Source organism: Trichomycterus rosablanca, chromosome 3 (genome assembly GCF_030014385.1).
Source record: "Trichomycterus rosablanca isolate fTriRos1 chromosome 3, fTriRos1.hap1, whole genome shotgun sequence".
Lineage (NCBI taxonomy): Eukaryota > Metazoa > Chordata > Actinopteri > Siluriformes > Trichomycteridae > Trichomycterus > Trichomycterus rosablanca.
In genome coordinates, this window is record NC_085990.1 from 52,807,765 (window position 1) to 52,832,166 (window position 24,402).

General features: G+C 42.4%; 1 protein-coding gene across 1 annotated transcript in view; it reads right to left on the reverse strand.

Annotated features, from left to right (window-relative positions):
- Positions 1-15,848, reverse strand: part of cep192 (centrosomal protein 192) — a 63,957-nt gene extending 48,109 nt beyond the window's left edge. The window contains exons 1-12 of the mRNA XM_062991460.1: positions 15,766-15,848; positions 10,735-10,948; positions 9,657-9,767; positions 9,417-9,571; positions 6,577-6,638; positions 6,344-6,485; positions 5,970-6,085; positions 4,907-4,990; positions 3,018-3,164; positions 911-1,064; positions 619-830; positions 398-496 (exon numbers count right to left, since the gene is read on the reverse strand). Of these exons, the coding sequence (XP_062847530.1) occupies positions 398-496; positions 619-830; positions 911-1,064; positions 3,018-3,164; positions 4,907-4,990; positions 5,970-6,085; positions 6,344-6,485; positions 6,577-6,638; positions 9,417-9,571; positions 9,657-9,767; positions 10,735-10,904 (1,452 nt within the window). The 5' untranslated portion in view covers positions 10,905-10,948; positions 15,766-15,848. The remainder of the gene's footprint in view (positions 1-397; positions 497-618; positions 831-910; positions 1,065-3,017; positions 3,165-4,906; positions 4,991-5,969; positions 6,086-6,343; positions 6,486-6,576; positions 6,639-9,416; positions 9,572-9,656; positions 9,768-10,734; positions 10,949-15,765) is intronic.
- Positions 15,849-24,402: the final 8,554 nt, after the last annotated feature.

Consider the following 24,402-nt stretch of genomic DNA (forward strand, 5'->3'; position numbering starts at 1 on the left):
CTATTCACCTCGCCTGGTTGACGTCACTACAGGGTTGCCAGGTTCGGAATTTTCCAGCCAAATGTATTTATGTGAGGATACTTTCTTTATCTGTATTATTCATTTATTTATTAAATATGAGGATTATTTTAAAATTTCATTTCGGGGTTTTTTATTTTTTTTACACAAAAAGGGAAATGTGCAGCATTGTTTGCCATAGTTTGTACTGTACCTACCCCAGAAATAAAAGGACATTCATTATTTAGATAAATAAAAGATAAGCACAAATACAGTATTTTATTTTATTTTAAGAGAAATAATAGAAGAATCCAGAAAAAAAATCGTATCGTGAATCACATCACATCGTGGGTAGAGTGTATCGTTACATCCCTAGACTAAGCCTTAGAAAAAAAATTACCTCTTGTCCATTCTGAGCTGCAGAAACGCTGGCAGGTCCAGAACTCTGAGCAAAAGTCTCGGTTTCAACTGTACCGACAGGACCCACACGATCGCCCATCTAAATAAAAATACCAATTCATTTATTATTATTATTATTAGTACTGTATACCGGATACCCGACAATGCGTTGACATTACCAGGGTCCATGAGATGATGAGGTATTGATCTAGTCCTAATTACCCGACTACGTTCCGTGGAGGTAAATCTGCCTAATCCAGGTAACTCGGCGAGCATTTCTTCATCCTCGCCGGTTCCACTCCCTCCTACGATGCCTAACCCACGAAGCACGTCATATGTGGTCTGCACACCAGCCGGCAGAGGAACCGTGGAGACCCCGCCGTCATTCCCGTCCTCCTCGCTCCCGCTGCTCCCATCACCCCCTCCACCATCTCCTAAAATCAAAAGCTTTATAAATGTATTAAACGATCGCCAGCCTTAGACCCGCTTCCAATATAACGCTGAATGCGGTCACCTGTGACCGCCGAGTCGATGACTTGTCCCTCAGCAGAGCGGCGATGCTCGATGCCCGTCCTGGAGCCCGATGACCGTAACCCCGGCTGAGGCTCATCATCAGAACTTCCTCCTTCCAGTCCTGGTCTGAAATGAGGGCGATTGCTTTCACCAACCTGCACACCAGAACAAAAAGCAATTATTTGGTTTGATCTTTGCTTGATAGATGAATTTTATAGAGACAAACACACTATACTGCCAAAAGTATTCGCTCGTCTGCCTTCACACGCATGTGAACTTGAGTGACTCTCATTCTTAATCCATAGGGTTTAATATGATGTCGGGTTTAGCAGCTATAACAGCTTCAGCTCTTCTGGGAAGGCTTTCCACAAGGTTTAGGAGTGTGTTTATGGGAATTTTTGACCATTCTTCCAGAAGCGCATTTGTGAGGTCAGACACTGATGTTGGACGAGAAGGCCCGGCTCACAGTCTCCGCTCTAATTCATCCCAAAGGTGTTCTATCTATCGGGTCGAGGCCAGTCAAGTTCTTCCACACCGAACTGGCTCATCCACGTCTTTATGGACCTTGTGCTTTGTGCACTGGTGCGCAGTCATGTTGGAACAGGAAGGGGCCATCCCCAAACTGTTCCCACAAAGTCGGGAGCATGAAATTGTCCAGAATCTCTTGGTATGCTGAAGCATTAAGAGTTCCTTTCACTGGAACTAAGGGGCCGAGCCCGACTCCTGAAGAACACCCCCACACCATAATCCCCCCTCCACCACACTTTACACTCGGCACAATACAGTCAGACAGGTACCGTCTCCTGGCGACCGCCAAACCCAGACTCGGGCATCGGATCGCCAGACAAAGAAGCGTGATTCTAGAGTCCAGTGGTGGCGTGCTTTACACCACTGCATTGCGCTTGGTGATTTAAGGCTTGGATGCAGCTGCTCGTCCATGGAAGCCCATTCCATGAAGCTCTACACGCTGTTCTTGAGCTGATCTGAAGGCCACATGAAGTTTGGAGGTCTGTAGTGATGGACTCTGCAGAAAGTTGGTGACCTCTGCGCACTATGTTCCTCAGCATCCGCTGACCCGCTCGGTCATTTTACGTGGTAACACTCGGTGGCCGAGTTGCTGTCGTTCCCAATCGCTTCCACTTTGTTATAACAGCACCGACAGTCGACTGTGGAATATTTAGTAGTGAGGAAATTTCACCACTGGACTTGTTGCACAGGTGGCATCACGGTACCACGCTGGAATTCACCGAGCTCCTGAGAGCGACCCGTTCTTTCACTAATGTGTGTAGAAGCAGTCTGCATGCCGAGGTGCTCGGTTTTATACACCTGTGGTCATGGAAGTGATCGGAACACCTGAATTCAATGATTTGGATGGGTGCGTGAATACTTTTGGCAGTATAGTGTATGATCAGGGAATCAGATATGACTACATTGGAGGGATAATTGGAGGGAAAATAAGGGTTCATATCTGTATTAACAATATACTTCAGTGTACTGCATTCATTAGCACAAGCACAGACAGGTCAACTATTGAGGGGAGGGTACACAGACATCAAATTACTAACATTAAGTTATATAACACTAATACATCATCATATAAGACTAACACTAAGTAATAAGTGTCTTTTTGCTCCATTGTCGTTCAATCTGACCCAATTCTCCCGGCAAATTGGCCTCAATTCAGCAAAAGCTATAAAAGGTACCTTTGATTAAATAGCAATTACAAAATCCTACAGAGCTTTAACAGGATCAGGCGGGAGATTGGCTAGGACATGAAAGCAATTTCACTTCTTTTATGGTTGTGCTTGTGTTATTTTGTCTTTCTGGTGGTTTAGTCAGTTGATTGGTCAGATTTAATTTCACCTATAATAAGCACCATTACATTATTTAGTTCATGCATCATTAACCTGCAGCGCTTGGTGCTGTTTGCAGAGAAGCAGCCCTATATCATGATGCTCCAACCCCCTATACACGAGGGTATCATGTTCACTTAACCTCGTCTTCCTCCAACACAACTAGATAAACCATTACAATAGAGTTCTAGTTCTGCTGTCTAATCATTGTTCTGATTTTTTTAAAGGTTTGTGTGCATTCATCGTTTAATGTACCAGCTGTCTTGAGGTGCTGGGTAACAGGAATCTGGTGCCGCTGTGGTTCCGAACAGCTTCCAGCTCATCCTCGGTGTCCTCGTCGCTCGCAGGACACGAGTCCATACCCGTGGCAGCCAGCCGCACATCGGGCATGCAAAAGTTCCTCTAAAAAAAGATACATGAATAAAAGCGATAGTAGTTTCTACTTAGATTTAGAGAACACCAAGAGACAGGCATGAAACATTAACTACTCAGTCAGAGTGGAGACACAGATCTACACATGGTTCATCATGTATGTTAGCATATTTTTTTTATAAATCTTGATAAACAGAACAATTTATAGACATATTTTTTTTTTTTTTTAGCATTTCTAACGAGAAACCACAATTTAGACGAAAGATCTCACTAAAATAGAGAATTAGTGAGATAATACTCTATATTATATGAAAGCGCTCTATAATATTTGGGGTTGGTTGATAAAATAAATACATTGATAAAACATATATACATGCTAGTGTAACATATACTTTTACAGCATGTCTGCTACACCTATTATTTAAATAAAATGTCACATTTACATTTTTGCCATTTAGCAGACGCTTTTATCCAAAGCGACTTACAGTACAGTGACAGTACATTATCTAAGCAATTGAGTTTTAAGGGCCTTGCTCAAGGGCCCAACAGTGGCCACCTGGCAGTGGTGGGGCTTGAACCAGCAACCTTTCGATTACTAGTCCAGTACCCTAACCGCTAAACTACAACTGCTCATGTCCTCTGCCATTTCCAGATTTCTTTCATGTTAAAACTGTAGGGCACTTGGACAGCAGAGTGATTTAGATGGGATGTGCGACTGGGAACGAGTGACATGTCGAACAGCCAATGAGAACGCAGGATATGGGTGTGAGGGGAAACGCAGGAGAGGAGTGTAAACAGGCGGGACAGGGGGATAATATAGTTTATATCAGAATACATCAGCACACACACGCGTTTTACAGTATTTCTGACCTGATCGTTCTCTACAAAACACCGACACTGCATTGCAAAAATATTTATTAACCTCCAACTCACTATAGAACAATCCATGCTGTTCGTGTTGCCAAATCCACTCAGATTCATTTATTTTTCCTCCTTGATTTTACGCTGCACCCTCGTCACTTCTCACGTGTGTTTTAATGACAAAACGTAGTTTAGGAGACCAGAGCAGCTCGCCTGTGATTCCAGTTGGTGATAGATGGTGTAGTGTGAAACCCCCCTATCACCGATCAGTCGTGTAGTGTGAAATACACACCGACTGAAAGACTCCCGAATGCAAGAGATCCAATCGTGTAGTGTGAACTGAACTGTACAGCGACCCGACAAATCAGAAAGTCGTGTAGTGTGAACTTGGGTGAAAGTGGGGAGGCCGAAGTCCTGAGATGGATTTTCGCCTTGTCCCTTGAGACAGGACCCACTGCTGACCCGAACTCAAGCTTGCGAGTCGGCTCATCCAAGGGTGGGAGCGTCAGAGGTTTATCATAACTGCTGCAATTGCGACCTCTGCTGGCTGATCGATGGTGCTGCACAGAGACGGGGGACAATGGAGATCGGGGAGTGACTCCCAGATCCCCAAATGAACCTGCCTGGTGCAGGTGGAAAAAAAAGAGGTCGGTACTGCACACGTATCAAAGGGGGTTTGTGTTAGTCAGCAGCAGTAGTCAGAAGAAGAGAAACGCAATCGGAAAACTGGATACAACTAAATTAGGAGGAAAACCGGGGGGTTAGGATCACTTCTATCCATGTCGGCTGGTGTTTTCAGCTCTTTCCTCTTTAACTGTATGAGCACATTCTTAAAAAAAAGCTCCTATTTTATTTATACAGATTCTATATTGTGCAGCTACACTGGTTTGAAATATATGTAGGGGTCCTACCTCATCATAATTATTAAAAAAAATGCTTCTGGCATTGAAGGACGTTGCTGGTTCAGGAACACTAGCTTGACCGTTGGGTAGGTCCTAAACATACAACATTAATTAGTTATTTATATCCACCGATCAGCCATAACATTAAAACCACCTCCTTGTTTCTACACTCACTGTCCATTTTATCAGCTCCACTTACCATATAGAAGCACTTTGTAGTTCTACAATTACTGACTGTAGTCCTTCTGTTTCTCTGCATGCTTTGTTACCCCCTTTCACCCTGTTCTTCAATGGTCAGGACCCCCACAGGACCACCACAGAGCAGGTATTATTTAGGTGGTGGATCATTCTCAGCACTGCAGTGACACTGACATGGTGGTGGTATGTTAGTGTGTGTTGTGCTGGTATGAGTGGATCAGACACAGCAGCGCTGTTGGAGTTTTTAAACACTTCACTGTCACTGCTGGATTGAGAATAGTCCACCACCCAAAAACGTCCAGCCAACAGCGCCCCGTGGGCAGCGTCCTGTGACCACTGATGAAGGTCTAGAAGATGACCGACTCAAACAGCAGCAATAGATGAGCGATCGTCTCTGACTTCACATCTACAAGGTGGACCGACTAGGTAGGAGTGTCTAATAGAGTGGACAGTGAGTGGACACGGTGTTTAAATCCACTCATACCAGCACAACACACACTAACACACCACCACCATGTCAGTGTCGCTGCAGTGCTGAGAATGATCCACCACCTAAATAATACCTGCTCTGTGGTGGTCCTGTGGGGGTCCTGACCATTGAAGAACAGGGTGAAAGGGGGTAACAAAGCATGCAGAGAAACAGAAGGACTACAGTCAGTAATTGTAGAACTACAAAGTGCTTCTATATGGTAAGTGGAGCTGATAAAATGGACAGTGAGTGTAGAAACAAGGAGGTGGTTTTAATGTTATGGCTGATCAGTGTATTATCAATCCATATGCACAAGATTTTAATTTAGCTGTATCACAGTCTTCAAAACAATGAAATTGTCACTAATTAAAAAATAAATGTAAGATATAATAAAGAATAGCTTACAGGAACGGGGATCTCTTGGCCTTCCACTCGACCTCTCTGCATGCCTGGAGGAATCAGCTTGTTAAAGTACAGCTTTAACTCATCATCATGAAGATTGTCCAAGTCAATCTCATCATCTGAAGAAGCATAAATAAGATATTTCATTATTTATTAGGATTTTATCGTCATGTTTTACACTTTGGTTCCATTCATGACAGGAACGGTAGTTACTCATTACACAAGATTCATCAGTTCACAAGTTTCCTCCCGGAGGAAACCCACACGGACACGGGGAGAACATGCAAACCCCACAGAAAGGACCCCACCCCACTTTCGAGATCACTGTCGTTCCCAATCAACACGCCACACCGATTACAGAACGTCAGCCTCGTTACCCGTGATGTCACTGTTCATGCTGTCGAGCGACATCAGCTTCTCATTAGCGAGGAAGCTCGTGACGCTGCCGCTCAGCCCGTCACTGTCCCCCGCCTCACTCTCCGGACTCTCTTCCTGTATGATCCCCGGAACCAACGAAGCCTGAAACGAGTGATGGACGACACTTTACTTTAATTATTAAACACTTCGGGTTAAACCAGGTCTGAGCATATGACACGGCGTTTATTCCTACCTGAGCGGCTGTGTGTTCTTTCCCTCCGATGTGAGAAAACGTCAATAAGCCAGTTGAAATGTCTGAAAGAGGGTTTGGATGTTAATGAAAGAGCGTTGTGGTGCATCATTCACATTTTATGACAATTACACAACACTGCAGCACGAAATATTAAAAATAATAAGCCGAGTTAGGATTCTACAGCATTACTAATTTACACTTGAATAACAAAACATGTCTTAAATAAAATAAACGACATGAATGAGTGTTTTTCTCCTGATACAGTGTCACATGCAGCATAAAGAGCGTAGTTTGTTTCTTTATTAGGATTTTAACGTCATGTTAATCACACAAGATTAATATCGAACACAGTCATGGACAATTTTGCGTCTCCAGTTCACCTCACTTGCACGTCTTTGGACTGTGGGAGGAAACCGGAGCACCCGGAGGAAACCCACGCAGACACGGGGAGAACATGCAAACCACACAGAAAGGACCCGGACCGCTCAAACTCTACAGAGTCGAGACTGCCGTGCCAACGATGCTGCTCCTGCCGGATGTGACGGGAGCTGGCGTGTTTGCACCAAGAATGACAAGAACTCACTACAGACTTTATTGAAGACTAGACCGGAGAACAACTCTATTATTATTATTATTATTTATTTATTGCCAGTTATAACTTTTAGATCATTTAATTCTGTGTTTGTATGATTTGTGTAAATCCTATTTATTTAAAGTTTCCTCCAGACCACCCAAGAAGGACGGACGGGCCCTGCTGAGTCTGGTTCCTCTCAAGGTTTCTTCCTGTCATTTTCAGGGAGTTTTTCCTGCCACTGTCGCCCTCGGCTTGCTCAACAGGGGTTTTTTTATCTGTTGGTCCTGGATTTTGTAAAGTTGCTTTGAGACAATATCTATTGTAAAAAGCGCTATATAAATAAAGTTGACTTGACTTGACCGCCCCACCTGGGGATCGAACCCAGGGCCTTCTTGCTGTGATGCAACAGTGAGCCACTATATAGTGGTTACTATAGTAAATCTTAAATCTATCATCTACCGGGATGCAATTTTCTCCCCTAATAAGGAGTCACCACAGTGGATCTGACCTGCATACTTGATTTGGCAGATTTTTACACCGGATGCTCTTTCTGGCACAACTCTCCTTATGTCTATCAGGGCTTGGGACCTGCACTGAGAGCGCACCGACTAGTGCACCTCCCAAAATGTAGGCTGTCGGCCAGGGTCTGTATCTTGCCACACACACACACACTCAAAGGTTTGGTGATACTTAAACCTGGCACTAAACTAAGAGGTGGTTTGTTCACTGGGTAAAGCTTTGATGGTACCACAGCAGCACCAGCGCCATGTTGCACGTTTATATCGTTTCGTTACGCTTACCGTATTTCTTAGCGAGTTCAGTTAGACCGCCACACACTCAAAGCACTAAAAGCTTCTCGTGTGAATGCATCCGAACACTCACCACTGTTTACACCGCTTAGAATTGTAAGTATGTTGTGAGTGAATGTGCAGGTTAGAATCTGGGCTCATTCTGTCGTTACTGTACGTTGGACTTAATGAGACGTGGCTACATCTAACTATTTTATTTCTGCTATAAGTTGAAGCACTTTGCTTTGTGTACGGAGCACCATAAACACGTGCTGCACTGTATTTAATAGATATGCATGAGTACGGATACTAGTATCGGGTATTAGCCCGATACCGCGCTCATTAACTCGCACTCGCAAACGAGGCTCCGATACTAAACATCCGATACCGTGTACCTAGTGCACGTTGCTGCGTTAACGCAGGGATTTTCAACCTGTGGGGCGGCAGTGCTTGTCTGGGGGGGGGGGGGCGCGAGTGCCTGACCGGGGGGGGCGTGACATTGCAAGATCGTTTTACTTCTAAAACTAAAGCAATTCATTTTTCGCCCACGGGAGACAGATTGAATTATTCTCACTGACCGCGACGCTCACACGCACGTTTAATGTTATTTAGTTCCGTTTGAAAACAAAAAAACCTTCAAAATAGAGCTAACAGCGAAGATAACCGGTTACAAAAGCAGCGACCGCTGTTATAGGACGTGTGTGTGTTCAATACTCTGTTCACAGTGTCGATACGAGTGATTCAGGAGTCGACTCATTTTAAGCTTCTTTTCTCAGTCGTCTCTCCGTTTTTACTGTTATAATAAATGATGCGGTTGTAAATAAACACCAAATACTACAGAACATTTTGTGTGACTCGCTTACCTTATAAAGCTCAGGCTTAATTATACTGGTTATTACCACAGAGCGGGAGCCGACTCAGTCGTTTACGATTTACCGAGGTGAACCACGAACGGACGTGCTGATAGAATCGGCTCAGATGGGATCGGACTGTATTATCTTTTTAAAGTAAATATTTCAATCAGCAGAATCGCATCGCATGTATGATGTGCACAACGTTAATGACGTGCGTTTATTAATGAACGTTAACGTTAGCTTGTCAGAAGCTTTCTCAATGATGGCTGTGCGGTGTTTTTTTGTTTACAATTAGTGATGGCAACCCAAGCAACTGTTCCACTGCACTATTTTACACTAAGAACTTACACTATTCCATAATGCTCCAGATTGCATCATTCTAAATAGGTATCGGTGAGTACTAAAATACATGTACTTGTACTCGTACTCGGTTGGGAAAAAAATGGTATTGATGCATCCCTAGTATTATAATGTGATATGATAGTTCTGTGCATTATTATTATGCTGTACAGTTCGTTGTTAAAATAAAAAAAGCTTAAATGAGATTCTGAATTAATTTTTTAGAGGAAAATTAATCGTCATTAGTGGCAGCCCTAACTGTGACCCCGAGATTTTTGCTGTTACCCTCAGGATAATCGGAGGGTCGAGCAGGTACAGGAGCCGCTTCCACTTTTGCAGCCGAGGTCTTGAACGTGGACGCGCATTCGGACTCGTCCAGATCTACCTTGACCAACAGATCTGCAAACTGGTTAGCAGCAACGAAGTTGCCTGCATCCTCCCTGAAATAAAAAACTAATTAAAAACCACTGAAACTGCTTTTATTTACTTGATTTTTAGCTACAAATGGAAACACCAAACACTCACAGATCATCTTTGAAGCTGAGTGCAAACTTTTCCCTCTCGCAGTGTAAGGTTTGAGAGGCCATCAGATAAGGTGAGCCGTCATCCAGATAAGATGCTTGGACGTCGGTTAACCTGAGAAGAAACATGATTTTACAAACTAGATGCATGCTTTGCAGGTTAAACATCAAACATACACCGATCAGTCATAACATTAAAACCACCTCCTTGTTTCTACACTCACTGTCCATTTTATCAGCTCCACTTACCATATAGAAGCACTTTGTAGTTCTACAATTACTGACTGTAGTCCATCTGTTTCTCTGCATGCTTTGTTAGCCTCCTTTCATGCTGTTCTTCAATGATCAGGACCCCCACAGAGCAGGTATTATTTAGGTGGTGGATCATTCTCAGCACTGCAGCGACACTGACATGGTGGTGGTGTGTTAGTGTGTGTTGTGCTGGTATGAGTGGATTTAAACACCGTGTCCACTCACTGTCCACTCTATTAGACACTCCTACCTAGTCGGTCCACCTTGTAGATGTAAAGTCAGAGACGATCGCTCATCTTTAGCTGCTGTTTGAGTCGGTCATCTTCTAGACCTTCATCAGTGGTCACAGGCTGTTGGCTGGATATTTTCGGTTGGTGGACGATTCTCAGTCCAGCAGTGACAGTGAGGTGTTTAAAAACTCCAGCAGCGCTGCTGTGTCTGATCCACTCGTACCAGCACAACACACACTAACACACCACCACCATGTCAGTCACTGCAGTGCTGAGAATGATCCACCACCTAAATAATACCTGCTCTGTGGGGGTCCTGACCATTGAAGAACAGCATGAAAGGGGGCTAACAAAGCATGCAGAGAAACAGATGGACTACAGTCAGTAATTGTAGAACTACAAAGTGCTTCTATATGGTAAGTGGAGCTGATAAAATGGAAAGCGAAGAAAGTGTAGAAACAAGGAGGTGGTTTTAATGTTATGGCTGATCGGTGGATATTCAGCACTGTATATATATATATATATATATAACACACACACATTGTAACAGCAGGAATCATAATGTGCTAAACAGTGAACCTACAAACTTTAATTCCCCACCTGTCGTTTGCTGCAGTTCTACTTTTAGCCACAGTAGAAGCGGCCACCGGAACACCAAGAGTGGAGCCCAGGGTAACATCGCCCAGGGTGGCCCGGCCACTGCTGCCCAGCGAAGCGTTAGACAGGAGACTGGGAAACGTCTCATCTTCTAGATTTCTGAAGCTATCCATGACTGTGAGTCAGTGGCACGAGGGCTCGTCACATGGGGCATGAGCTGGAAAACGGAGAGAGCAAACGAGGCTCATAAGCACAGTAATAACTGCGCCCGATTCATCATGAGAATCACTTGCTAGGTGTTTGTTGTAGTAGCAGTAAACTGTAAACAATAAAGCATGTAAACAATAATTAATCAAGCTCTTTTTAGCTGATACATCCTGTTATTTGCTCACAGCAGCAGCCCAGTGGTTAAAATACTGGCCTAGTAATCACAGGGTTGCCAGGTCAAGCCCCACCATCACCAAGTTTCCACTGTTGGTAACCCTCAATTGCTGTAGAACTGTATTCAGGTATAATTGTGAGTCTATTTGAAGGTAATGTCACAAAGTTAATAAGGCCACATAGTTAGATACATGTGCACTTTTCAGACTGGATCTGATGGTCATTCCACACTAATGCAGATTCGAACACGTCGAAGGGCGTACACACTTACAGGAACATACAAACACACTCAAACTCACACGCAACCACACACAGTCTCGTTCCCTGGACTCATACAAATACATAGTGACTGTATTACTTGCATCTTTGCACAATGCTGCATGTATGCACCTTACTCCTTAATATATCTGCTGCTATATAAACCCTACGCTGCTAACTGAATATCAGAATATGTTTTTACTACTGTAGAGATGCACGAGTACCGATACTGGTATGGGGTATTGACCCGATACCGCGCTCATTAACTCGTACTCGTACTCGCAAACGAGGCTCCGATACTGAACATCCGATACCGTGAGCCTAGTGCACGTTGCTGCGTTATGCCCGGTTCACACTACACGATTTCTGCCCTGATTTCCGCTCGGCGGCCGGTCGGCGCTAGATTCGCCGGCTCGGGAGCGACTCGGCGTTCGCTCGGCGATCAAAACTCGGCTCTCGATCGCTAAGTGTGAACTATCCAACGACTCGATCCGACCGGCTCGCCGAGCGCTCGAGTTTTCTAGCACGTCAGATATCTGATCTGAGATGTGCGACTGGGAACGAGTGACATGTCGAACAGCCAATGAGAACGCAGGATACGGCGTGAGGGGAAGCGCAGGAGAGGAGTGTAAACAGGTGGTACAGGGGGATAATATAGTTTATATCAGAATACATCAGCACACACGTTTTACATTATTTCTGACCTGATCGTTCTCTACAAAACACCAACATTGCAAAAATATTTATTAACCTCCAACTCACTACAGAACGATCCGTGCTGCTCGTGTTGCCAAATCCACTCAGATTCATTTATTTTTCCTCCTTGATTTCATCACGTCAGCGCACAAACACTTTGATCGCTCGCTACTTGTTGACGTGCATTTTTGGACGTGGTATCATTAAACCCCTCGTCACTTCTCACCTGTGTTTTTGTTTAAAAAAAAAACGGTATTCTAAATAGGTATCGGTATCGGCGAGTACAAAAATACATGCACTCGTACTCGGTTGGGAAAAAAATGGTATCGATGCATCTCTAGTTTTTACATCACTTATCATTTACTCAGTCAGTACCATGTACTGACCAACACTAATCTTGTCTCTGGTTTTGTCTCCCTTGCTTACTTTTTTATTAGAAATGTCTCTTGTATTTATTGCACTTGTGTTCTGTGTTGCACCCTGGTCCTGGAGGAACGTTGTTTCATTTCAATATGAAATGACACTAAAGGGCTCCATTAAGGGCTACACCTGCACTTTAATTGTAATATAATCTCTATTTTGCACTTCTGGTTAGATGTTACTGCAGTCTTGTACTCTGCACAATGACAAAGTTGAATCCAATCTAGGGCTGTCTCAATATCGCGGTATGCGGTTATATCGCCATTTTTTTGTTGTTTTTGAAAATTACTTAATTGATCTGGATTTTAGAGCTATATAAACAAGCTTTATTGTTAGGCTATGATTCGGTATATTATTGCTTTATAATGACGAAGATGAGACGGCTTTAAGACCAATGAAATGCGTGTTTAGGCTATTGTTAAATACAGAACGGAGCAGGGATACGTGTCTTTTCTCTATTAAAAAAAGGTTTAAATAAGCTTCTAGCCTAGGTTAGATATACACTGTGAAACAAAAAAAAAAGTGTTTAGGCTAAATATTTTAAATGCACATCTAATCAAAATATGGTAAAAAAATAGAATAAAGAATAAAGTCTGTAAGAGTTTAAACCTGCGTTATCATGCGCGCTAGACGAACCAACATGTTCATCTGATGTGGTTTAGAGAGGATCTGAGTGGGGTAGTGATGTTCCCCTCAGCACTAAAACTCTCTCTGATGGTGCTCGTTGCATTAATACACTGTAGATGTACTGAACCTGCATGCGACTTTAGAGATCAGAGAAAGTCTAGCCTGGTTATCACGCCCCTATTAACCATCTATTTAGTAGGTATAATTAACATAACAATATAAACTACGTTTCAAGTTATTATTCGTTTCAATACATTTTTATTCAACGAAAAAATGCATTTAAATCATTCCAGCAAGCCAGCAAGAGAGAATCTGCAGGCTGCAATGCCATATTAACCGTCATTAAGTGTTTTAGTACACCGAGGCTGTTTAAATGTGGTCTAAATTACAAGTATTTATTGAGTGTGAACTCAATTTAATCATTAATAAACTTGCCTATAATTCCTGTTGCGATTGTTTACATTTTAAAACACAAAGCCTGACACTCAGCAGCAACGCATGAGAACAGGTTGCGGGAAAATGTCACTCCTAGCTCATTTTCATTATGAATTTATTTAACATTTATTACGCCCGAATGTAAGCGTATAAAACAAGATGGACCTGCAACAATAAAAAAAAAGGAGAAGAAAGAAAGAAAAAACGTGAATATCGCGGTGTTGCGGTTGTCCAGCATGCCCTGCGGTTGGCTGGTCTATACCGCGATATTTCAAAATTGCGGTTAGCGCGACAGCCCTACTCCAATCTAATGTAATCTAATTCCAAGTCATCTAAGTCATCATTTAACCAGCTTTATTTTCCCTTAAGTTCATTGCCTGTTTGTTTTAGTCTATATGTGAATGAATAGAGGCAGAATTTAAGTCATTTCTTAGCCTATTAAAGAAGGAGTTGTGTTTTACATGTGTTTATATTGAGCCATATATAAGAGTCTATATGAATTAGTGTTTCACAGACAGAAGGTACTTCAATATAGTAATAATATTAGTCCTGACTTTCCACATCTTACTAATGCCTAGTGGAAGTTTTTAAGGCGAACAACTTACCAAAAGTTGTCCATATTTCCACCTCGCACTATTGCACTATTTTCACCAGCACAAACAATAACGTACGTGTGTGTGTGTGTGTGTGACATACTTATACACTATATTTTATTTATACTCAGTCATTACAGCAACATTTATGTGCATTTAGTCACTTCTTAATCACTTTTCATCACTCACTCTGTACATATATACTGTAATATCTGTTACTACTCTACATTCGTCTCATCATTTCATTTAACTGGTCACTGCTGCACTTTTACATTTACACTTACAGTACTGTGACAGTGTACAGTCTAAGCCATGGAGGGTTAAGGGCCTTGCTCAAGGGTCCAACAGTGACAACCTGGTAGTGGTGGGGCTTGAACCAGTAGCAGTACCTGCACAAAGACAATAACGTTGAATCTAATCTAATGTAATCTATTTAAAAGTCATCATCTAACCAGCTTTATTTTCCCTCAAGTTCATTGCCTGTTTGTTTTGGTCTACAGATCAGTTAATAGAGGGGGAAAAACTAATTTCTTAGCCTATTAAAGAAGGAGTTGTGTTTTACATGTGTTTATATTGAGTCATATATAAGAAACTACATAACGAGGATTATTTCAGAGACATAAAACACTTAAATATAGCAGCAATATTAGTCCTGACTTTCTACGTCTTACTAATGCCCAGTTTAGTCTGAGGTTTTTAAAGCCAACAACTTACCAAAAGTTGTTCGTATTTGCAAATTCACCTTGCACTACAATAACAATAACGCACATGTGGGTGTGTGTGTATATGTGTGATATACTTATATAGTATATTTTATTCATACTCAGTCATTACTGCAACATTTATGTGCATTATCACTTTTCATGTACATATATACTGTAATATCTGTTACTACTCTGTACATTTGTCTCCTAAACTTCACTTAACTGGTCACTGCTGCACTTTTACATTTACATCTTTAGTATTTAGGAGACGCTTTTATCCAAAGCGACTTACAGTACTGTGACAGTGTACAGTCTAAGCAATGGAGGGTTAAGGGCCTTGCTCAAGGGTCCAACAGTGACAACCTGGTAGTGGTGGGGCTTGAACCACTAGGCTACACCTGCACTTTAATTGTAATATAATCTCTATTTTGCACTTCTGGTTAGATGCTACTGCAGTCTTGTACTCTGCACAATGACAAAGTTGAATCTAATCTAATTTAAAGTAAGGTTCCATCAAGTTCATGGCCTGTTTGTTTTAGTCTATATGTGAATTAAGAGGCATTTATTGAGCCATATGTGCGAGTCTATATGAATTGTGTGTCTGTGTTTCACACTTAATCATAGTAGTAATATTAGTGCTGACTTTCTACGTCGTACTAACGCCTAGTTTAATGCCTAGTGGAAGTTTGTAAGGCCAACAACTTACCAAAAGTATACTGTAGTTTGCAAACTCTGTTTAAAAGTAGTTAAATGGTTAGCTTAGTGCTACATGCTAAAATAAAATAAAAAGTCGAGCAAAACAGTTAGGTATTGGCGTTGTGCTAATATTAGCATGCTAACTCAGCTCCATGTAACATACACAGTTACTAAAGTTCCACAACAGCACCACATTCACTCATTCACTTCCCCACTGTACTCACCGTCTTTATTAAACTGAGTTACTGGTACAATTTATCGCTCATTTCCACTTTAATCCATCAACTCGGATCAAACCGAACTAATCTGGACTCGATTCTAACCGAAGCTGCCCGCCTCTACGTTTCTCTTTCTGGGCGGGACTGTCGATAATATCTGCATTCTGATTGGCGCGCTGCGGTTCGGTCGTTTGAAAAATGAACCAATCACATCGAGCGTTGACTTGTTTAAAACGGTCTGAAGACGACGGTCTCCCAGTCATAGACGGTTAACGGTCTGTCAGGAGCAGTAATGTACATTTACATTCATATTTACATTCATATTTACATTTATATTTACATTTTCTGCATTTAGCAGACGCTATAATCCAGAGCGACTTACAAAAGAGCGTCCATAGTGAACATTACCTTACTCTGGTTTAAGTAGACAACAGTCCAAGAATACAACTCTACAACAACCCAGTTAGAACTAGGGCTGGCTCGATACCACTTTTTATGTCCGATACCGATACTGCAGATTGAGTGTATATATATATATATATATATATATATATATATATATATATATATATATATATAGTGTATCACAAAAGTGAGTACACCCCTCACATTCCTGCAAATATTTTATTATATCTTTTCATGGGACAACATTATAGACATGAAACTTTGAAACTTGGATATAACTTAGAGTAGTCAGTGTACAACGTGTATAGCAGTGTAGATTTACTGTCTTCTGAAAATAACTCAACACACAGCCATTAATGTCTAAATAGCTGCAACATAAGTGAGTACACCCCACAGTGAACATGTCCAAATTGTGCCCAAAGTGTCAATATTTTGTGTGACCACCATTATTATCCAGCACTGCCTTAACCCTCCTGGGCATGGAATTCACCAGAGCTGCACAGGTTGCTACTGGAATCCTCTTCCACTCCTCCATGATGACATCACGGAGCTGGTGGATGTTAGACACCTTGAACTCCTCCACCTTCCACTTGAGGATGCGCCACAGGTGCTCAATTGGGTTTAGTCCATCACCTTTACCTTCAGCTTCCTCAGCAAGGCAGTTGTCATCTTGGAGGTTGTGTTTGGGGTCTTTATCCTGTTGGAAAACTGCCATGAGGCCCAGTTTCCGAAGGGAGGGGATCATGCTCTGTTTCAGAATGTCACAGTACATGTTGGAATTCATGTTTCCCTCAATGAACCGCAGCTCCCCAGTGCCAGCAACACTCATGCAGCCCAAGACCATGATGCTACCACCACCATGCTTGACTGTAGGCAAGATACAGTTGTCTTGGTACTTCTCACCAGGGCGCCGCCACACATGCTGGACACCATCTGAGCCAAACAAGTTTATCTTGGTCTCGTCAGACCACAGGGCATTCCAGTAATCCATGTTCTTGGACTGCTTGTCTTCAGCAAACTGTTTGCGGGCTTTCTTGTGCGTCAGCTTCCTTCTGGGATGACGACCATGCAGTCCGAGTTGATGCAGTGTGCGGCGTATGGTCTGAGCACTGACAGGCTGACCTCCCACGTCTTCAACCTCTGCAGCGATGCTGGCAGCACTCATGTGTCTATTTTTTAAAGCCAACCTCTGGATATGACGCCGAACACGTGGACTCGACTTCTTTGGTCGACCCTGGCGAAGCCTGTTCCGAGTGGAACCTGTCCTGGAAAACCGCTGTATGACCTTGGCCACCATGCTGTAGCTCAGTTTCAGGGTGTTAGCAATCTTCTTATAGCCCAGGCCATCTTTGTGGAGAGCAACAATTCTATTTCTCACATCCTCACAGAGTTCTTTGCCATGAGGTGCCATGTTGAATATCCAGTGGCCAGTATGAGAGAATTGTACCCAAAACACCAAATTTAACAGCCCTGCTCCCCATTTACACCTGGGACCTTGACACATGACACCAGGGAGGGACAACGACACATTTGGGCACAATTTGGACATGTTCACTGTGGGGTGTACTCACTTATGTTGCAGCTATTTAGACATTAATGGCTGTGTGTTGAGTTATTTTCAGAAGACAGTAAATCTACACTGCTATACAAGCTGTACACTGACTACTCTAAGTTATATCCAAATTTCATGTCTATAGTGTTGTCCCATGAAAAGATATAATGAAATATTTGCAGAAATGTGAGGGGTGTACTCACTTTTGTGATACACTGTATATACAGTATATATGTGTTGAATGTATGTACATACCTGTATATATACAGGGGTTGGACAAAATAACTGAAACACCTGGTTTTAGACCACAATAATTTATTAGTATGGTGTAGGGCCTCCTTTTGCGGCCAATACAGCGTCAATTCGTCTTGGAAATGACATATACAAGTCCTGCACAGTGGTCAGAGGGATTTTCTTGCAGGATAGTGGCCAGGTCACTACGTGATGCTGGTGGAGGAAAACGTTTCCTGACTCGCTTCTCCAAAACACCCCAAAGTGGCTCAATAATATTTAGATCTGGTGACTGTGCAGGCCATGGGAGATGTTCAACTTCACTTTCATGTTCATCAAACCAATCTTTCACCAGTCTTGCTGTGTGTATTGGTGCATTGTCATCCTGATACACGGCACCGCCATTGGATGCACATGGTCCTCCAGAATGGTTCGGTAGTCCTTGGCAGTGACGCGCCCATCTAGCACAAGTATCGGGCCAAGGGAATGCCATGATATGGCAGCCCAAACCATCACTGATCCACCCCCATTCTTCACTCTGGGCATGCAACAGTCTGGGTGGTACGCTTCTTTGGGGCTTCTCCACACCGTAACTCTCCCGGATGTGGGGAAAACAGTAAAGGTGGACTCATCAGAGAACAATACATGTTTCACATTGTCCACAGCCCAAGATTTGCGCTCCTTGCACCATTGAAACCGACGTTTGGCATCGGCACGAGTGACCAAAGGTTTGGCTATAGCAGCCCGGCCGTGTATATTGACCCTGTGGAGCTCCCGACGGACAGTTCTGGTGGAAACAGGAGAGTTGAGGTGCACATTTAATTCTGCCGTGATTTGGGCAGCCGTGGTTTTATGTTTTTTGGATACAATCCGGGTTAGCACCCGAACATCCCTTTTACATGACAGCTTCCTCTTGCGTCCACAGTTAATCCTGTTGGATGTGGTTTGTCCTTCTTGGTGGTATGCTGACATTACCCTGGATACCGTGGCTCTTGATACATCACAAAGACTTGCTGTCTTGGTCACAGATGCGCCAGCAAGACGTGCACCAACAATTTGTCCTCTTTTGAACTCTGGTATGTCACCCATAATGTTGTGTGCATTGCAATATTTTGAGCAAAACTGTGCTCTTACCCTGCTAATTGAACCTTCACACTCTGCTCTTACTAGTGCAATGTGCAATTAATGAAGATTGGCCACCAGACTGGTCCAATTTAGCCATGAAACCTCCCACACTAAAATGACAGGTGTTTCAGTTATTTTGTCCAACCCCTGTATATACAGTATATATACAGATACCATATCGATACCGTCATTTCTCCTCTCAAACAACTAAGCAGTAATAATACACATGTAAAATATTGATAAAATTAAAAAAAAGATATAAATACTGACTGTTCATTTTGTCACAAATATGTTTGTTTATTTTTTTATTAGGATTTTAACGTCATGTTTCACACTTTTGATTACATTCATGACAGGAAACAGTAGTTTATCTTCACACAAGTTTCTTCAGTTCACAAGGTTATAGCGAACACAGTCATGGACAATTTTGTTCTCCAATTTACCTCACTTGCATGTTTTTGGACTGTGGGAGGAAACCGGAGCTCCCGGAGGAAACCCACACAGACACAGGGAGAACATGCAAACTCCACACAGAAAGGACCCGGACCGCCCCGCCTGGGGATCGAACCCAGGACCTTCTTGCTGTGAGGCGACAGTGCTACCCACTAAGCCACCGTGCCGCCGTCACAAATATGAAGAATGAAAAAAGTAATAATACATGTCAAAATGCACTATGGGTAAACTAGCTATCTAAATAACAATGCTCAGACTGTGAAACATATTCTAAAGGAACAAATTCAGAAGCTACAACATCACACTTATGCAAAACTGCGGTTTTTATTTTAACTTTTACACACAGAACATTTAGCAGCATTTTTGGCTTGGTTAACAGAAACGTACAAACTTTATCTGTATTTAACAAATAAATTATAATTTCAATATAAAATTAGGATCTGTCAACTCTCAAGTCTACACCTTGAAGAGGCAGCAAAAAAATTAATAAAATAAACAATAAAAAAATATTATTTTTAAACAATATAAATACAATTATTTATACAATTAAATAATAAAAAATAAACAATTGTATCTAACCTGTCCCGGCTTGGAGATCTCTCACATCCTCAACGATTAATCCATTAGTCTTATGAAATAAAACAAACTGCACAGTTTCCCGTTTAGCCACAGACGTCCTCTTCAAAATCCAGCAGGGTTTTTAATAAGCACACTTTTTTAACGTTTTTAATAATCTAAAAATGTGACAGAACTTCAACGGAAAATCTCAACTCTGCGTCAGTTCTAATTGGTCCATCGCGTTTGATTGACATCCACATCTTCTAATTGTAGACACTTTGGACGACATGCCGTAAAACAGTGTTTTTAGATGTGGCAGTAGTAGATGATTTTTAAAATGCTAAAAGTTTAAGTACATCAGTGTGTTTTAATTTCTGAATGGCCTTATTTACATTGTGTTATTTACATAAAGCAACAGTATCAGATCGGATTACATGTTTTTTTCCTTCCGATATCCAATCCAGTGATTTGGGCCAATATCAGACCAATAACGATACCGATACACCTGATACCGAGTATCAGAATGGTCCCAGCCCTAGTTAGAACCAAAGTGTTTTTAATGCAAGAAATAAATAAGGGCATTAGTAAGTACATGTCAGCTTAAGTGCTTAGTAAAGAGGTGATGACATCTTTCGAATGGTGACAGATTTTCGGACAAACAAGGGAAGCTTGTTTCACCACTTGGGTGCAAGTACAGAGAAGAACGTTGATGCTGGTCTTCCTTGAGTTCTGGGTGAAGGATCAAGTCGAGTGACACTAGTGGCTTGGAGGTTTATTAGACCTCAAAGGTAGTTTGGGGTCCATTTTTGGCTTTGTAGGCGAGCATCAGTGTTTTAAACTGAATGCAGGCACCTACAGGAAGCCAGGTAAGAGAACGCAGCAGTGGGGTGATGTGGCAGTGTTTGGGTTGGTTAAAAATCAGGAGTTTAATAGTGGACAATAGGAGCAGGAGGGAGTTGCAGTAGTTGTGAGATTACAAGTGACTGGACAAGAATCCGAGTGGCTTATATGGAGAGAAATGGACGAAAATGTATGCTTGTTTTTCTAATAAATGTAACAGCATAGTATAATCAGTTTTTGACAAAAAACAATACTTACTATTTATACAGTGTACGTTATATCCTGAACTTCCAATTAAATGCATCATCATAATGCCAATAAAGCAGATTGACCCAACATTTATTATATGAAAGGTACAGTGTATCACAAAAGTGAGTACACCCCTCACATTTCTGCAGATATTTAAGTATATCTTTTCATGGGACAACACTGACAAAATGACACTTTGACACAATGAAAAGTAGTCTGTGTGCAGCTTATATAACAGTGTAAATTTATTCTTCCCTCAAAATAACTCAATATACAGCCATTAATGTCTAAACCACCGGCAACAAAAGTGAGTACACCCCTAAGAGACTACACCCCTAAATGTCCAAATTGAGCACTGCTTGTCATTTTCCCTCCAAAATGTCATGTGATTTGTTAGTGTTACTAGGTCTCAGGTGTGCATAGGGAGCAGGTGTGTTCAATTTAGTAGTACAGCTCTCACACTCTCTCATACTGGTCACTGAAAGTTCCAACATGGCACCTCATGGCAAAGAACTCTCTGAGGATCTTAAAAGACGAATTGTTGCGCTACATGAAGATGGCCACGGCTACAAGAAGATTGCCAACACCCTGAAACTGAGCTGCAGCACAGTGGCCAAGATCATCCAGCGTTTTAAAAGAGCAGGGTCCACTCAGAACAGACCTCGCGTTGGTCGTCCAAAGAAGCTGAGTGCACGTGCTCAGCGTCACATCCAACTGCTGTCTTTGAAAGATAGGCGCAGGAGTGCTGTCAGCATTGCTGCAGAGATTGAAAAGGTGGGGGGTCAGCCTGTCAGTGCTCAGACCATACGCCGCACACTACATCAAATTGGTCTGCATGGCTGTCACCCCAGAAGGAAGCTTCTTCTGAAGTCTCTACACAAGAAAGCCCGCAAACAGTTTGCTGAAGACATGTCAACAAAGGACATGGATTACTGGAACCATGTCCTATGGTCTGATGAGACCAAGATTAATTTGTTTGGTTCAGATGGTCTCGAGCATGTGTGGCGGCAATCAGGTGAGGAGTACAAAGATAAGTGTGTCATGCCTACAGTCAAGCATGGTGGTGGGAATGCCATGGTCTGGGGCTGCATGAGTGCAGCAGGTGTTGGGGAGTTACATTTCATTGAGGGACACATGAACTCCAATATGTACTGTGAAATACTGAAGCAGAGCATGATCCCCTCCCTCCGGAAACTGGGTCGCAGGGCAGTGTTCCAGCATGATAATGACCCCAAACACACCTCTAAGACGACCACTGCTTTATTGAAGAGGCTGAGGGTAAAGGTGATGGACTGGCCAAGCATGTCTCCAGACCTAAACCCAATAGAACATCTTTGGGGCATCCTCAAGCGGAAGGTGGAGGAGCGCAAAGTCTCGAATATCCGCCAGCTCCGTGATGTTGTCATGGAGGAGTGGAAAAGCATTCCAGTGGCAACCTGAAGCTCTGGTAAACTCCATGCCCAGGAGAGTTAAGGTAGTTCTGGGAAATAATGGTGGCCACACAAAATATTGACACTTCAGGAACTTTTACTAAGGGGTGTACTCACTTTTGTTGCCGGTGGTTTAGACATTAATGGCTGTATATTGAGTTATTTTGAGGGAAGAATAAATTTACACTGTTATATAAGCTGCACACAGACTACTTTTCATTGTGTCAAAGTGTCATTTTGTCAGTGTTGTCCCATGAAAAGATATACTTAAATATCTGCAGAAATGTGAGGGGTGTACTCACTTTTGTGATACACTGTACATGTACTGTGTTTGAGTAAACACATACACACAGAACATGTCCAACTAGAAGGTTTGAATCCCAGGAACCTGGTAACATAGGACCCCCACTTTCTGCCACCATGCAACAGAAGCCATACATTGAAAGAGGCTGGAATGATACACTTGTACCATGATAGCGATACGTCTCAGAGTCTGGTTACTACAGTCGACACTCAAAACATATGGAGATTCGTAACTGTTCTAGTAGTTGTGATTATGGGAAGGTGACCATATACACCAGCCATAACATTAAAACCACCTCCTTGTTTCTACACTCACTGTCCATATTATCAGCTCCACTTAGCATGTAGAAGCACTTTGTAGTTCAATAATTACTGACTGGTTCTCTGCATGCTGTTCTTCAATGGTCAGGACCACCACAGAGCAGGTATTATTTAGGTGGTGGATGATTCTCAGCACTGCAGTGACACTGACTGACTGTGTGTCACTGTGTGTCACTCTATGTGTGTCACTGTGTGTGTGTGTGTGTCACTGTGTGTCACTCTGTGTGTGTGTGTGTGTGTGTGTCACTGTGTGTCACTCTGTGTGTGTGTGTGTGTGTGTGTGTGTGTCACTGTGTGTCACTCTGTGTGTGTGTGTGTGTGTCACTGTGTGTGTGTGTGTGTGTCACTGTGTGTCACTCTGTGTGTGTGTGTGTGTCACTTGTGTGTGTGTGTGTGTCACTTGTGTGTCACTCTGTGTGTGTGTCACTGTGTGTCACTCTGTGTGTGTGTGTGTGTGTGTGTGTGTCACTGTGTGTCACTCTGTGTGTGTGTGTGTGTCACTGTGTGTCACTCTGTGTGTGTGTGTGTGTGTGTGTGTGTGTGTGTGTGTGTGTGTGTGTCACTGTGTGTCACTCTGTGTGTGTGTGTCTGTGTGTGTGTGTGTGTGTGTGTGTGTGTGTGTGTGAACAAGGAAGTGGTTTTAATGTAACCGCTCTGGAACCTCACAAACTGGTGAGCCATTGTTTCAGTGCAGTGTTGTACAATTTTCACAGACAAGCTAAATACTTCACATTTTAAGATCAAAACAATTTCAATGGCTGAAAAGCTGTAATAAGAAGTCTTTATGTAAACAAATGATCAAGAGTACAATACAATAATCAAGTTTAATGCATTATTGTGCGCAAAGCCGAGTGTAAATCAGTGACGAATGACAGGACTCAGGAAGGGGTGGAATTAGGGGGCAGCAGTGGCTCAGTGGTTTAGGTACTAGACTAGTAATCAGAACATCATCCTTAGACATCAGTAACATTTTATTAAAGTTTGAGAACAGTTATAAAGTTGTCAACATACAAGGATTTTCTAAAATGGATACTTTTGTGTTTTACATAATTTCAACAATCCAAAAGAAATGTACAAGTTTATCAGTATAGCTTAAGTCTTAAACAATGTGCAGCAGCAGTGAAATTATAAAAACCAGCACATCCGGCCAATAGATAGTGCAATTACAGTGAATGA